Source organism: Alosa sapidissima, chromosome 22, assembly GCF_018492685.1.
Source record: "Alosa sapidissima isolate fAloSap1 chromosome 22, fAloSap1.pri, whole genome shotgun sequence".
Taxonomy (NCBI): domain Eukaryota; kingdom Metazoa; phylum Chordata; class Actinopteri; order Clupeiformes; family Clupeidae; genus Alosa; species Alosa sapidissima.
In genome coordinates, this window is record NC_055978.1 from 29701382 (window position 1) to 29719775 (window position 18394).

The 18394-nt window shown below is 45.2% G+C and overlaps 1 protein-coding gene across 4 annotated transcripts in view; it reads left to right on the top strand.

Annotated features, from left to right (window-relative positions):
• Positions 1-18394, top strand: part of cmah (cytidine monophospho-N-acetylneuraminic acid hydroxylase) — an 85552-nt gene that overhangs the window by 62436 nt on the left and 4722 nt on the right. For all 4 annotated transcript variants that reach the window (XM_042078970.1, XM_042078972.1, XM_042078971.1 and 1 more), the window contains exons 11-13: positions 1411-1554; positions 2724-2898; positions 3326-3442. In XM_042078970.1, coding sequence (XP_041934904.1) covers positions 1411-1554; positions 2724-2898; positions 3326-3442 — 436 coding nt within the window. The remainder of the gene's footprint in view (positions 1-1410; positions 1555-2723; positions 2899-3325; positions 3443-18394) is intronic.

Consider the following 18394-nt stretch of genomic DNA (forward strand, 5'->3'; position numbering starts at 1 on the left):
TCACCATACCTACTGATTGGCATGGGGTACTTTCCATAAAACCATGCCAATCTCTAGGTATGGTGAAGGGTATGTGATGATGTGGGGCTATTTTTATTCCAAAGGCCAAGGGAACTTTAACAGGATGCATAGTATCCTGGATCCATGAAATAAGTGGTCTTTAAAAATAAAAATCTGCCTGCCTCTATGGGAATTTAACAAAGGGGTGTGTATGGAAGAAAATTTGAAAAAATTGGTGTCCTTAAAGGTTGGATTTTTCGTCATGTTTTTAATTACGGCATTAAGATGAATTTTCAAAAGATGATTTTTATTCCTCTTTTTAGTCAACTTTAGCGTACAAAAAATATATACTGTGGCCTATATCAATTTCAGGGATTAAAGTTATCAGTCGCTACGACAGATATCCATCAATTTATTTCCGTAGAGGCACTGATATCATTGTAGATCCCTAAGGGGAAATGTGTCTCCTAAGGCGCATGTTGTAGAACTGTCGCTTTTAATTTTAGGCTATGTTATTATGACATTCACATCATTCTCTGAGCACAGATGTGTGCGTCCAAAATGTCAGCTGGAATAGTGATGTGAGTCGGTGAGCAGAAATGTCTTTGGATGTCACAGGTGGGCTACGTGAAACTTTGAACATTCAAATTCTGTTAGAAAAAAACGTTGAGTAGCCTAGCCTACATTAGTGCAGCTAGAAGCATATTTTTATCCAGTGTCGTAAACGTGAACAATATTAGACAGCTAACTTTATGTTGCATTTTGCACGTGAAAACATGATCCTTTTGAAATCCCTTTGTAATCCATTTTCGGATATCCATTTTAGAACCGGAGTTCTACCTCGCTAAAACCAGAGAATGTCTAATAATGGGCACTGCAGTAACTGCAATAAAGCAACATACATTTTAACCTTCAATGAATGTAGATAAAACAAACAAACAAAAACGTTTAGGCCTCATGAAACAAAGCAAACCTCATGAAACTTCACCATCTACCTGATGGTGAAACTACCCATATACAAGGCCACACAAGGACACAATAACTGGACACCAACTCCCTTAGACACGATAGTAAACACCATTACATTTGAATTGAATACCGTTTAAATTCCCTTCCTATTCATTAAAATGAACATAATGACTGACAAAATAAATTACTATGATGTAGTTTTAATAAAACATTGTTGGTATACGTTTATTTATTTATTATTTTATGAATTATGAATAAATAATAATAATAATAAACAAGTTTATCCTGAATGAGACTAGTTTTTCCAGCTGTTTATAGACTGGACAAAATGAGCACATCCAGAATCACACTTCCGATATGATGTCTATGACGGAATTTCTGCTGAAAAATCTAACCCCTACTGTGTCTCTGACCACTTCCTGTTCCCCGTGTCTGCTGCAGATATATTAAGGAGACCAACATCAAAAACAGCCCAGAGGATCTCAACGCTCAGGTCAGGAAGAACAGTCCCGACATCCTCACCTGGACTCCCACACCTGGGGCTATGCTGGATCTGGGTATAGCACTGAAGCATCCCTCCACTGGGTATGTGTGTGTGTGTGTGTGTGTGTGTGTGTGTGTGTGTATGGGTGTGCCGTTATGAAAAAAGGGGAAGAATCACACCTGTCATGTACAGTCCTTCCGTGGAATCTACTGTAACAGACATGATGCACATCTTCTGCATTCCATTGAAGCTTATGTTCTACATACATACATACACACTTTTCTCTGTTACTGTATGCCGTGTGTGTTAACACGATGTGTGCAAGCGTATTTAAAGCAACACCAAAGAGTTTTTTGTACCTTAAAATAATGTTTCCAAAATCGTTTCAGTGGTTCATCAACTTTTAACAGGGTGAACGGCACTTCTGCAATCGCTTCGCAGCCCTCTATCGGCTATAACCGCACTATGTAAGTTTGCCGGATCGGGTAGCGGATCTGTAGTTCGATGAAATGAGACATAATAAACTACAAATTTGACTTGCGTTTGATGTCGCAATACATCGTACTTTCATAAATCATACAACATATTCTACCTTGTCTGTGGACATTGTTATTTGCAAAGCCTTGCTGGATAAATAAATAGCGTGCGTGCGACAGAGGAAAAGTTCTTTGGTGTTGCCGGGATGCAAATCATCTGCATTCCTTTGAAGCTTTCTCTCTCTCTGCTCAGTCACACGCATGCATGCACCACACACACACCTACATGCATGCACCACACACACACACACACACATGCACCACACACACACACCTACACCACACACACACCTACATACACTCACATGCATGCATACAGACACCTACACACATGCACCACACACACACACACACACGCACCACACACACTTACACACATGCACCACACACACACCTACACGCATGGGCCACACACACACCTACACCACACACACACTTACACACATGCATCACACACACACACACACACACCTACACACATGCACCACACACACACACCTACACACATGCACCACACACACACGCAGCACACACACACATGCATGCATACACACACCTACACACATGCACCACACGCACACCTACACATGCATGCATACAGATACCTTCAAACATACACCACACACACACATGCACAAACTCACATTTATAGATCAATGCAGAAGCTTAAAAATATGTATATCGATGTAGTAACATATACTTGTGAATGTTTTATAATGTGGTTATACATATAGGAGTGCCATAACAGAGCCGCCAGCTGGAACAAAGGTGTTTAAAGACAGCTGGGACTTTGACTTGTATGCGGGAGAGCACAACAATGCCATTGGTGATGACATTTTTAAACACAGAAGCTGGATCCCATTTTACTACAACTGGGCAGGCTTTAAAGACTACAACCTTGTCATTCGGGTAAGATCGTTTTACAAAGTTCACAGCTATCCTAAATACAGAGCCCCTTGTAACAGTCATTGTAGACACAGTACTCCTCCCAACACAATACTGTAACAGGGCTTAAAGTTCTCAGGCACTGTGTCTGATTTCAGGCACGTGCCAGGCTGTTTAAGACTTGAAAATGAATAATGCACATACCGGATTCAAAAATGTTTGGTAGCTTCAGGCATGAAAATTGTCCTTATTTTAAGCCCTATTTAATTATTCCTCCGAACACAATCACCCTAAAAACACAGAACCCCACTCCCGAGTGTTAACGTCTGTCGCTAGAGCATCTCTTAGGGTGTCGGGAGGAAGATTTACTAAACGTACATACTCCACAGATACTATACCTGTTGGCTATCGTTTGCAGTAGCCTGTAATCTGTTTGTATCTGGAATGGCAGGTGATTGAAACGGATGATGATTTTAACCCTGCTCCTGGGGGCTATGACTACTTGGTGGACTTTCTGGATTTGTCCTTCCCCTCCAAGCGCCCAAACAGGGAGCACTCTTACCTGGAGGTAAGTGGGACAATACCAAAACCACACATACCTGTCCAATCTGCAATCTGCAGTTCACAAGTTCATCTGGTTCATCTGAAACCGACGCACATGACAACAATTCCAACCAAAACAGTGTCTTGTCCAACTTTGGTTGCGGTATTGAGGAGAACTTCAGTCTGTGGGTAACAAGTTGGACTTCATTCCATAACTTGAACTTGACTTTGAATTAGGGCACACACATACACACACATACACACACACACACACACACACACACACACACACACACACACACACTCACTCGTGGGTACACAGAGATATGAAGAGGTTTTAACAGTCCTTACACACACACACACACACTCTTCACTCACTCATGCGGGTACACAGACATAGACACCCACCCCCCCCCACCCCCATTTTTAACCAACCCCATGCTCCTCTTTAGCAGGAGTCTAACCCCATGCTCCTCTTTAGCAGGAGTCCAACCCCATGCTCCTCTTTAGCAGGAGTCTAACCCCATGCTCCTCTTTAGCAGGAGTCTAACCCCATGCTTCTAACCCCTTGCTCCTCTTTAGCAGGAGTCTAACCCCATGCTCCTCTTTAGCAAGAGTCTAACCCCATGCTCCTCTTAAGCAGGAGTCTAACCCCATGCTCCTCTTTAGCAGGAGTCTAACCCCATGCTCCTCTTTAGCAGAGGTAAGTGGGACGATACCGAAACCACACATACCTGTCCAATCTACAGTTCACAAGTTCATCTAGTTCATATGAAACCGACGCACATGACAATTCCAACCAAAACAGTGTCTTGACCACCTTGCGGAATTGAGGAAAACTTCAGTCTGTGGGTAACAAGTTGGACTTTTCCATAACTTGAACTTGACTCGAACTTTGAATGCGGGCACACACACACACACACACGCACTCTTCACTCACTCATGTCATTCCCTCTGGGCTCTGACAAGGTTTTGGGCATTTGTTTATACGTTTAATATTCACAATGGCAGCTATGTACACACCATTGTGGTTTTGTATTGTCTGATGACATAAGAGAGACAAAAATGCATTGATTGGGCCCTGACCAGTTTTGGCCAATTGATGTTCACAATGGCAGCTATGTAGCCTACCATATTTCAGTTATTTGCACAGATTTAGCTAAGTGAGTTGCATAGGCTTTTGGATGGATGCTTCTGTAATGCTTTGTGGTTTTGTATTGTTTGATGACATAAGAGAATTAAATGCACTGATTGAGCCCTGACCAGGTTTGGTCAATTGAAGCAAAGTCCTTTTAGGCAAGTCCCTCCACTCGGCGGCCATATTGCAACTTTTTTTTGGGCACTCATCGGGCATCCATTTCGTCAGAAATGCGAAAGGCTTCACGACACCAATCTTGCTCCAGCAGATCACAGATCACAACACGATCACAACACGATTGCAACATGATTGGCACAATGTCTTCACAACACACCACATTATTGGCTCAGTGTACAGTGTCACAACACAGCACATGATTGGCTCAATGTATTTACATGGCGACGTTTTGCTGTGGAAAAAAGAAAAAGTTAAAATTCTGTTTCTGTTCGGAACGAACCAATTGGGAAAAAATTCTGGTTCAAAGCCCTGGTCCTTACACACACACACACACACACACTCTTTCTCTCACTCCTAACCCCATGCTCCTCTTAAGCAGGAGCCCAACCCTATGCTCCTCTATTGCAGTAAGAGGGCTGAGGGTATTGATGCTCATTGGTTGTGGTGGCGCCGACATGGTTTCAGGTTTCATGGTCAGGCAGCTGTGTAGTCGCTAGTCTGCCTTCAAGTTTGCTTTCCAGATCGTGCGTCTAGTCAGTTTTGGCCTTAATGACAGATCTCTCAAAGTCATATTTAGCCACCTTGTATAGAACTGTGTCCCCACTTTTATAGACATTATGTTTGTTTTTCCATATTTGTTTTACCTCTCTGTTAAACCATGGCTTATTATTACTGTACAGTGCACAGTTTATATAGTCATTAACCACCTCAGCAAATTCTTTTTTTTTTTTTTATATATATATTTTTATTGAGCATCAATAATAATACAAAACATCCACAATGGGACAGCAAAATGACATAAAAACAATGCTCATAATTCCAATGTTTACCTTACCCCCACCCCGCCCACCCTTCTCCCATTTCTGTGGGCCCATCCCACAACCCCACCTGTCTCTGGGTATAACAAACATTTAAATAAAAAATAAATAAATAAATAAATAAAAAAAACAATAAATAAATGACTAAATAACTGGAGCAATTAGATATCTATAAAAAATATGTATTTTAAATAATAAATAAATTAAAATAATAATATATAAATAAATAAATAAATAAATAGAAACAAAAGCGGGGTGTTAAGTTATGGCAATAAAAGTTAGGAAAAACTCAGATATCTGACTCCTCAGGAACGATGTCTAAAGACTCTATGATGGATAGTAAGGGGTTCCAAATTCGATTAAAGCTCTTCAGGGAGCCCCTGAGAGAAAACCTCAGCCTTTCCAACTTCAGATTATATAAAACTTCCTTGATCCAACGATCATGGGATGGGGGCAGAGCTTGCTTCCAATTTAGAAGAATCAATCGCCTGGCCAGTAGGGTGCAGAAGGCCATGGAGTGTCGTGCTTTAGCTGAGAGGGTATTATTAGGTGAAATACCAAAAAGGGCAGAGAGGGGGTGTGGATCTGCCACAAAATTATAGGCCATTTGAAGAGTATTAAATAATTTAGCCCAAAAAACTGTCAGCCTTGGGCATGACCAAAACATGTGCATGAGGTCGGCAGGGGACTGGTGGCATCTGTTGCAAGCGTCAACAACATTGGGGTAAATTTTAGACAATCTATGATTGGTGTAATACATCCTGTGTATGAATTTACATTGAATCAGCCCATGTCGGGCACAAATGGAGGAGTTATGGACTAACTCAAGGATATTGCCACACTGGTCATCATTTATATTAAGCCCAAGATCCTGTTCCCATGACTCCCTCGTCTGCTGGGGGAATATTGAATTGATGCAGTCCATAGCACCGCTAATATGTGAAATATTCCCTTTCTGATTGGGGTTTGTCATAAGAAGAGTGTCCAGTAATGTCTGTGGGGGGAGATTAGGGAAATCAGGATAATGTTTCTGAACAAAATGCCTAACTTGAAAAAAACGGAAAAGGTGCGATGATGGTAGCTTAAATTTAGCAGACAGATCAGTGAAAGACATGTAGGTCCCCTTATCATAGAGATCCTTAACAGATAATATGCCACTATCAGACCAAAGTTGAAAGGCAGAATCCATAGTGGATGGTTTAAAATTGTGATTGTGGAACACTGGAGCTAAGGTAGAGGAACCTTGTAGGCCAAAGTGCTTTCTGAATTGCAACCAAATTTTAAGCGACTGAGTGACCACTAGGCTAGTGCTGACATTAGCAACAGACACAGGAAGCGGGGAACACAAAAATGACCGCAATGACATCGGAGTTGAAGAAAATTCCATTTGGACCCAGGCAGGTTGCAAGATAGTCGATTCAACGGTCCAGAATAACATTTTTTGAATGTTAGCAGCCCAATAATAATGTAAAAAATTGGGGAGGGCAAGCTTTGGAAGCTGCAGTATCTTTTTCCGCATACGCACAGGTTTACCGGCCCATAGGAAGGTTGATATTGATTTGTCTAATTTGGCAAAATACTTTTTTGAAATAAGTACAGGGATATGTTGAAAAAGGTAGAGGAACCTTGGCAGGACAGTCATTTTAATGAGGTTCACCCTGCCAGCCAAGGACAATGGTAAACTAGACCATCTGCCAAAATCTTCCTCAACTCTCTTGAGCAAAGGAACAAAATTGTTGTTAAAAGTATCTGATAGAGACCTAGAAATGAAAACTCCCAAGTATTTAAATCCCTCATCCACCCATTTGAAAGGTGCTATATTATCTGGCAATCGCCCCGGTAAATTGTTAATTGCAAATAATTCACTCTTTCCTAAATTTAGTTTATAACCGGATAGTTGACCAAATTGTTTCAAAATGTTTAAAACTATTGGAAGAGAGGTAGTTGGATTTGATACGTAAAGAAGTAAATCATCCGCATACAGTGACAGTTTGTGTATTACTCACTGGCGGGAAATGCCCTCAAATCTCTCCTCTGATCGTAACCAAATGGCCAGTGGCTCAATGGCCATGGCAAACAATAAAGGTGAAAGTGGACACCCTTGTCTTGTGCCACGGTGGAGCTGAAAAGGGGCTGAGACAATATTGTTTGTTTGTACAGATGCTACTGGAGATGAGTACAGCAACTTGACCCATGAAAGAAAACCTGGACATAGGCCAAATCTTCCCATTACTTCAAAAAGGAAGTCCCACTCCACCCTATCAAAAGCCTTTTCGGCATCCAGCGACACCACTACTTCAGGGGTGCTGGGGCCAGGCATATTAAGTAAATTTAAAAGTCTTCTGGTGTTGTGGAATGACTGCCTGCCCAACATGAAGCCAGTTTGGTCCGCCGAGATGAGTCCCGGCAGAACATTCTGGAGACGGAAAGCCAAGATCTTAGCAAGGATCTTGTAATCTACATTTAGCAATGATATGGGTCTATAACTACTACAGAGTGCAGGATCTTTATCTTTTTTTAGGAGAAGAGTAATTGTGGCATTAGTCAAAGTTGGTGAGAGTTGGCCAAGTGACAAAGCTTCGTTGTACATGTCGCTCAGAACTGTGGAAAGGAGAGGGGCAAATCCTTTATAAAATTCAACAGTGAATCCATCTGGGCCAGGTGATTTACCACTCTGTAAATTAGTGATTGCATTCATTATTTCAGCAGCTGAGATTGGTTTAGCCAAATCTTCCACCAGCTTCTGGTCTATTCTGGGAAACTCAATGGTGTTTAATGGTTTATTCATACTGTTTTGAGTAGGATGATCAGATGCATATAGATCAGAATAAAATGTGGTAAATGTTTCATTTATGAGTTTAGGGTCAGTATGGATGACTCCTAAAGGAGTCTTAATACTCGGAATGAGCCTAGACGCAGCTGCAGCTCTGGCCTGTTGGGCCAGAAGCTTACCAGCCTTGTCCCCTGATTCAAAAAATCGTTGTCTAGATTGAAATAGTTGTGATTCCGCTTCCTGTGTAGTTAAAAGATTAAACTCTGTTTGAAGTTGTAGGCGTTTTTTATAAAGTAAGGGGTCTGGGCAGTTAGCATAGCTATCATCAATTTCCTGGAGCTTTTGTGACAGTTCTAATTGTCTGGACCTAGCCATTTTTCTAAGGTGAGATGTATAGGAAATAATATGACCTCTTAGGTACGCCTTAAATGTTTCCCACAAAGTTCGTCTTGACACCTCTGGTGAATCATTCATTTCAAAAAATAGTTCAATATTTGATCTTAAGGAGTCCACAAAAGCGTCATTTGATAGTAAATTTGAACTAAATCTCCATTGTTTAAAAGTGCGGTTGATATTTGGAAAACATATATCTAATGATGTGGGAGCATGGTCTGAAATAACTACTATGATAATCACATGAGTTTACATTAGAAAGCAGCCTATTATCCAAGAGAAAAAAGTCTATTCGTGAGTATGAGTGGTGAACATGTGAAAAGAAAGAAAATGTTTTTTTATCTGGGAATTTACTCTTCCATGGGTCAGTCAGGCCCAGCTCCCCTGCCATAGAAGCTAAGAGCTTAGCAGAGTTGGTAAGAGAGTGTGGTCTAGCAGAGGATCTGTCTAAATCAGCATGTTGTACAAAATTGAAATCCCCCCCAATTATAAGGTGGTATGTTTCAACATTAGGAATAGAGGTAAAAAGCCTGGAGATGAATTGTTCGTCATCCCAGTTTGGTGCGTAGATACTAGCCAGGACAACCTGGGTATTGCACAACCTCCCTGAAACAATAACAAACCGACCACTTGAGTCAGCTATAGTGTTTTCTGGTTCAAATGGAATATTATTACGGATTAAAATAGCAGCACCCCTGGCTCTCACACTAAACTTTGAGTGATATAACTGACTGAATCTGCCCCTTTTAATGCGCTGAATCTCCCCACTGCGTAAATGTGTCTCCTGCAGAAACACTATGTCTCCCTTCAGATTCTGAAGATGTGACATAATCTTATTTACTTTAGTATTGTTATTTGCCCCCTTAACATTCCAAGATATGAAACGAATATTGTTCACTGATATGTTCTTATTTTCCATACACAAAGAAAAGAATCATCTTGTGATTGCAGAATGCAATATCTGAGTATTGACCCCAAAGAAAGAAAACAAGAAAGGAGAAAAAAAAACACAAAACACAAAAGGGAGACAAACCCCCCACACACACACACACACGCCCCCACACACACACACACACGTCCCCCGCCCCCATACACACACACACACACACACGCATGTCCCCCGCCCCCACACACACACACGTCCCCCGCCCCCACACACACACGTCCCCCGCCCCCACACACACACGTCCCCCGCCCCCACACACACACACGACCCCCGCCCCCACACACACACGTCCCCCGCCCCCACACACACACACGACCCCCGCCCCCACACACACACGTCCCCCGCCCCCACACACACACGTCCCCCGCCCCCACACACACACACGACCACGCATGTCCCCCGCCCCCACACACACACACGTCCCCCGCCCCCATACACACACACGTCCCCCGCCCCCATACACACACACGTCCCCCGCCCCCATACACACACACGTCCCCACGTCCCCCGCCCCCATACACACACACACACACACGCGACCACGCATGTCCCCCGCCCCCATACACACACACGCCCCCACACACACACACACACGTCCCCCGCCCCCATACACACACACACACACACACGCATGTCCCCCGCCCCCACACACACACACGTCCCCCGCCCCCACACACACACGTCCCCCGCCCCCACACACACACGTCCCCCGCCCCCACACACACACACGACCCCCGCCCCCACACACACACGTCCCCCGCCCCCACACACACACGTCCCCCGCCCCCACACACACACACGACCACGCATGTCCCCCGCCCCCACACACACACACGTCCCCCGCCCCCATACACACACACGTCCCCCGCCCCCATACACACACACGTCCCCCGCCCCCATACACACATGTCCCCCGCCCCCATACACACACGTCCCCCGCCCCCATACACACACACGCCCGCCCCCCCCACACACACACACGCGACCACGCATGTCCCCCGCCCCCATACACACACACGTCCCCCGCCCCCATACACACACACGTCCCCCGCCCCCATACACACACACGTCCCCCGCCCCCACACACACACGTCCCCCGCCCCCACACACACACACGACCACGCATGTCCCCCGCCCCCACACACACACACGTCCCCCGCCCCCATACACACACACGTCCCCCGCCCCCATACACACATGTCCCCCGCCCCCATACACACACGTCCCCCGCCCCCATACACACACACGCCCGCCCCCCCACACACACACACGCGACCACGCATGTCCCCCGCCCCCATACACACACACGTCCCCCGCCCCCATACACACACACGTCCCCCGCCCCCATACACACACACGTCCCCCGCCCCCACACACACACACGTCCCCCGCCCCCACACACACGTCCCCCGCCCCCACACACACACGTCCCCCGCCCCCACACACACACGTCCCCCGCCCCCACACACACACGTCCCCCGCCCCCACACACACACGTCCCCCGCCCCCATACACACACGTCCCCCGCCCCCACACACACACACGTCCCCCGCCCCCACACACACACACGCGACCACGCATGTCCCCCTCCCCCATACACACACACACACGCGACCACGCATGTCCCCCGCCCCCACACACACACACGCGACCACGCATGTCCCCCGCCCCCATACACACACACACACGCGACCACGCATGTCCCCCGCCCCCATACACACACACACACGCGACCACGCATGTCCCCCCGCCCCCATACACACACACACACGCGACCACGCATGTCCCCCGCCCCCATACACACACACGCGACCACGCATGTCCCCCGCCCCCATACACACACACGCGACCACGCATGTCCCCCGCCCCCATACACACACGCGACCACGCATGTCCCCCGCCCCCACACACACACACGCGACCACGCATGTCCCCCGCCCCCACACACACACGCGACCACGCATGTCCCCCGCCCCCATACACACACACGCGACCACGCATGTCCCCCGCCCCCATACACACACACACACGCGACCACGCATGTCCCCCGCCCCCATACACACACACACACGCGACCACGCATGTCCCCCGCCCCCATACACACACACACGACTACGCATGTCCCCCGCCCCCATACACACACACACACGCGACCACGCATGTCCCCCGCCCCCATACACACACACGCGACCACGCATGTCCCCCGCCCCCATACACACACACGCGACCACGCATGTCCCCCGCCCCCATACACACACACGCGACCACGCATGTCCCCCGCCCCCATACACACACACGCGACCACGCATGTCCCCCGCCCCCATACACACACACGCGACCACGCATGTCCCCCTCCCCCCATACACACACACGCGACCACGCATGTCCCCCTCCCCCCATACACACACACGCGACCACGCATGTCCCCCGCCCCCATACACACACACGCGACCACGCATGTCCCCCTCCCCCCATACACACACACGCGACCACGCATGTCCCCCGCCCCCATACACACACACGCGACCACGCATGTCCCCCGCCCCCATACACACACACGCGACCACGCATGTCCCCCGCCCCCATACACACACACGCGACCACGCATGTCCCCCGCCCCCATACACACACACGCGACCACGCATGTCCCCCGCCCCCATACACACACACGCGACCACGCATGTCCCCCTCCCCATCACCCACCCTCGAAAAACCCACATGCAACACAGCATCTGATGCACCCTTTGCACAACAGTGCCATGTTGCTGCCATACGCTCACCAAAAACTGCTGGGCTTCTTGCACCGATGAAAAACGCCGTCTATGTCCATCATCTGCCACGATAAACAGCCGCGCTGGATAGAGCAGTGAAGGCTTAAGATTGCGAATGTACAACTGGTGCATGACCTCCTTGTACTCTGCACGTTGCTCCATTACTTCAGGACAGTAGTCATCGTAAATGTATATCGGCTTATCTCTATATTTTAGTTCCCCTCGCTTCTTGCGGGCAGCCCGTATGACCAAGTCCTTAGTCTGGAATTTATGGAAACCACGGCTCTAGGTTTTTGCCCCTCAGCTGGTTTGGGTTTGAGTGCTCGGTGAGCTCTGTCAAGCTCTGGAGGGGAGGAAAGCACGTCTTCTCCCAGCACATCCATCAGAAAAGTAGAGAAGAACGATGTGGGTCGTGTGCCCTCGACTGCTTCAGGCACTCCAATAAGACGCACATTGCACCGTCTACTTCTTCCCTCTATATCGGTGATCTTAGCTTTCAGCTTGGCGTTATCTTCAGTCATGGTGGTTATCGTTGCCTCCAAGGACTGGAGCTGGTTCAACCCAGACTCCAGATCAGAGATGCGTTGTTCATGGTTGGTCACCGTCGTCTGCAATCCGTCTAACTTGGAGTCAATGACAGCAAGTTTATGTTCAAATCTGACGGCTAGTGAGTCAGGTTTGGTCAACAGGTCCGCCCGCAACTCAGCTAGCATGTTAGCTAGAGTAGCATTATCAATGTCGGAACTGCTAGCTAAAGTTGTCTGCTGTTCAGACTTTTTCGAAGATTTGCCAGGTTTAGATGACATACTGGTCGGCAGAACTTGTTCAAGCAAAGTGAGGTGCCTTATTTTCGCAAAGTTGAGTTAAATTACATGAATAAATGGTCAAAATCTAAAATGTGTGGCGGGAGCCCGGAAAACACCACTACTCCATTCCGCACACCAACCGGAAGTCCTCAGCAAATTCTTTAAAAACAAACTAGTCTGTATTATCAAAACAGTCCTTGAGTGCACAAATTGTTTGAGAAGACCATTGTTTTACTACCCTAGTCGTTGGTTTAACAGTTTTTAGTTTCTGAAGACAGACGGGGATTAGAAGGACAGTGTTATGGTCTGACTGCCCTAGGAGAGCCTAGGCTACTGCATGAAAGGCATCAGCAATGGTACAATAACATTGATCCAATACTTTATCATACCTGGTGGGCACCTGAGTCTGCTGTGTAAACCTGGGCAGAGACCTCTTCAAGTAGATGTGGTTAAAGTCCCCTAGAACCAACACCTAGCTTTTGGATAAGAGTTTTCAATGTTCGTGATGTGAGCAGAAAGTTGCTGGGCTGCTTCAGACTCGGTAGCTTGAGGAGGTATATAAACAGCGACCAGAGATGAGAGATATATGAGATAACTCACCCGATAAGCTTTCAATATCCTTCTGAGATGTTTTCATACATCCTGAATGAAGAAAGACCCCCATCCTCAAGGATCTCCAAACATTTCCTCCATTTTTGGGACAAAATCGTTTTGATTATGGCTGATTCAAAATAGTTTGCCTAGATTTTTAGAAGAGCAGATCTTCAAGTGGACATCTGTATTCTCAATATGGGCTTCAGACAGTCAAGCCATATGAGCTTTTTCTGGTTTGGTTGAAAGTTGTGAAAAACAGGAATATGATTGGCATGAATGCTCTGTATATTCTTATAAAACAACATTTTCTGAACAATACAACCACATTTCTTTACAGATTTAGCTATTATTATTTACTTTGTTTGACACTCACGACCTCAAAAAGACCATGTCACGTCAACCACCAATTTACACACCTCCAAATAGAGTTTACACAACGTTAAAATTGGCTAGATTTTGTATCCTACTGTTTTACCAGCACAAGCATAGTAAACGGCATAATCCACATTTGGTATGTAGCCAGTCTGTGAACCCCAATTTGGTTGTGGGATTGTGGAAAAGTTCAGTCTGTGGGTAAGTAGTTGGACAGGTAACAGTAAAGTATAGTATACTAGTGGAATTATTCAGTAAAATATAGTATACTAGTGGGATTATTGGGTACAAATTACCACAGGTAACGAACGGTAAAGTATAGTATACTAGTGGGATTATTGGGTACAAATTACCACAGGTAACAGTAAAGTATAGTATATGAGTGGAATTATTGGGTGCTAATTACCACATGTAACAGTAAAGTATAGTATACTATTGGGATTATTGGGTACTAATTACCACAGGTAACAGTAAAGTATAGTATACTAGTGGGATTATTGGGTGCTAATTACCACAGGTAACAGTAAAGTATAGTATACGAGTGGAATTATTGGGTGCTAATTACCACATGTAACAGTAAAGTATAGTATACTATTGGGATTATTGGGTACTAATTACCACAGGTAACAGTAAAGTATAGTATACTATTGGGATTATTGGGTGCTAATTACCACAGGTAACAGTAAAGTATACTATATTATTGGGTACAAATTACCACAGGTAACAGTATAGTATAGTATAGTATAGTATAGTATAGTATACTATTGGGATTATTGGGTACTAATTACCACAGGTAACAGTATAGTATACTATTGGGATTATTGGGTAATAATTACCACAGGTAACAGTATAGTATACTATTGGCATCTGCAAATCTGACTCTGATTCATCTGCACCAAAAAGGCATGAGAGGCAGCGGCCCTAACACACACACACACACACACACACACACACATAGCCAAAGCAGTGTGTGAGGCGCTCTTTTCAGGGACGGGTGAATTCATACATCACTCACCTGTCTACTCAGATTCCTGATACCCTGTAGTGGAGGCGAAATTCACGATAAGTGTTGATGTGTCTCCTATGTGGGAAACATACACACACCACACATTGCCTGGTAGAGTTCTCAACGGGTCGGGTCGACCCGACAAACCCGACGGGACCCGTAGGTTCGGGCCAGGTTCGGGTCGAAAATATAAGCAAATGTCTCGGGTCGGGTCGGACCTCGGACTTAATCTTTTCTGCTCAGTGAAAAAAACAACAACATTTAGCCTATTAATCATCGCAGCTGTTCACCGTAAAGAAAGTCTGCTGCTGTGTGCAACGTGCATCATGGATAGGGGCAGGGGCTGACCTGCCGCTGCGTGCAGCCTTTAGCCTGGAGAAGAAGATGGAGTTGTGTGCACGCCTTTAGCCTGGAGAAAAAGATGGAGTTGGTGAAAAGTAGGCTAAACTTGCCGCAGGTGAATTCACCATCGCTACTACAGGAGTGGGAAAATCAGAGGTCTGGAAAGTGTTTGGAGTGGTGCTGGATTCTGATGGAAATTCTACAGGTTATGTGCAATGCTCAAAATGCAAGGTGCTGATGAAATATGTGACCCTGCAAGGCAAAACCAGTCGCTTTGGTAAAATGTACAAAATGAAGTTATTGTGCTCACATGAACGGCCATAAACTAAGCTTTCCAACGATATGTATATCAAGGGTGTTGCAAAAAGTATCGCTAAGATAACCGCATCCAAAGTTGGCATGGTTCTTCTGTCACGATATACCAAAAGAGGAGAAAATCACCATTTTAAGTAAATTGTCACGCTAATGTGTTGAATCTTATTTACTGTTTTACGTCGGGCCGCGGGCTGGGTTCGGGCAGATAATTCATGTTGATGTGTCAGGTTACATCGGGTCCGGGCTTTAAAAGCCACGGGCCGGGCCGGGTCGGGTTGTAATTCTCAGGCCCGTTGAGAACTCTATTGCCTGGTTGAAAACATTTACTGACTTGGGATGACATCACCATGTTATCTGTGGAAAAAATCTGCCTATCAGATTTTCTGTTGGTTTTTCTCAGAAATGTCAACACCCAAGAACTACTGTACTGTAAATAAGTGTGTGTGTGTGTGTGTGTGTTATGACAGAAATGTCATCCCATTCAATGGCAGTTCATATGATAAGACAAAGTTAAATGACTACCGCAAAAGATTAGAGACAAACAACAAAGTTTTGTATTGGTCTTGATCAGAGGTGTCCAAACTTTTTTTAGTGAGGGCCAAATACAGAAAAATAAACAAAGGGCCGGGCAACACACTAGAGGTGACATACTGACACATGACTACTGTGTTGTTACGACCTGGCTCGTTACTCCAGGTCTCAACATAAAAAGGAACAAAAACAAACAGTTTAGGTTTTCAATAAAGAACTGTTTATTATTAAAGTAAAGTGTCTTGGGCTGGTGGTATGAATTAAATACAATGCCAGTTGTGTGTGTTTGCAAAGAGTCAGGTTAATAACTGGAACTACAAGCCCAACCCTGCCCGTGGACTGGCACGACAGTGGAACTACAAGCCCAACCCTGCCCGTGGACTGGCACGACAGTGGAACTACAAGCCCAACCCTGCCCGTGGACTGGCACGACAGGCCTGCACGTGGCACAGGGGGTCGTAACAGTGTGTATTTCTAACTCACCAGAGAACATTGCACTCAGTGGGAGCAGTGATGCTGTCCTTTGGATTGAAGGTTGGCTGACATGTCAGGAGAAAGTTTGGTGGTTGAGACACAAAGGACTTCACAGAGATGGCTATCAGTCATTCTGGTTCTCAGTCTGCTTTTGTTCTGATTTAACAGAGAAAATGTTTGTTCACATATGTATGTTGAGCCGAACAGGCTCATCATTCTTTTTGCGTTGGCGTCTCATCAGAGAAAACTTGGCACTATCCAAACTCTGATAGAAGTCAGGGAGGGAGAGAAGCTGATGTTGACTCTTCAGTGAATCATCACATTGCATTTCAATCAGTTCTAACAGCAGACTCTCTTCCACTTCTTCTGCAACCACCAGGAAGGGGGTCGAAAACAGCTTGATTTGTTTTTCAATGACAGAATTCAACCAGCGTTTTCCAAGATTTTTCTGTCACGAGAGATGCCATCACAGACACATATTTCTCCTTTTTAGCAGAAATGTCGGCCTTTGGAAAAGCAGACTTGATTTCAGACAGAGCAGGGAAGTGTGCAGCATTAAAGCTTCATAGTTGTGTCTGAAACAGACGGAGCTTTACACAGAAGGCTTTCATGTGCGCATACAGGTGTGGCACCCAAGGGCGTAGGTTTGGTCTCAGCTTTGGTGGGGACACATCCACAACTCCTGTTGTCACGAAACTAACATTATTGTTTCAATACAAGTGAAGTGAAGCAAGTGAAGAATCTCGCAAGTGAAGAATCTCGATTTCGATACTATTGCGATTTTTTAAAATTTGATTTGGTTTGTGTGATTTGTGAGATCATTTACATCAGTGGCAATCATAGAATTTGATTGACCCTACACACACACAAACAGAAAGTGATGGTTGTAGGCTAGGTTTCTTTTTCATATTTTGGAATTCATATAAACTATACATTTATATTGATAATTATTCATAGTACTTTATGATCTGCATGATTACTAATAGCTAAACATATTTAGTAATTTGATTAGGCTACATCATATCGATATTTAAATTATTAGGCTACACTTGTCTATATCATCACATTTGGTGTGTAAATCTAATTTAGTGCCTGCCACTTTAAGAGGAACGTGAATGCTGAAAAATAGTTTCGCAAGTGCAAGGATAATGTGGATTCAATGTTTGCTATGTCATTAGATAAAATAAATGTAAAAAAAAAAAAAAACTAGTCAAAGAAAATCTTTCTGGGATGAGATCATAGAAGAGATAAGTGTCTCGCAATGTTAATTTCTATGAGTATGGAAATGCACCAGTTTATCTTTTATTTCTTTGCATTGTGCAGGCTACATTCACAAATACATTAGCCTACATAAACAGAATATTCACCCCTTGCAAGTGACGTCACGTTTTGTTCGCGCCACAGCAAAATAGCCTAGTGGACGGCAAGAACACGAATCAAATCAATGGGTTGTAATGGGACATATCGCACAGCTAGGAGATTATAGTGAGATTTAACCGTAGTAATGCCCTTCCACGACTG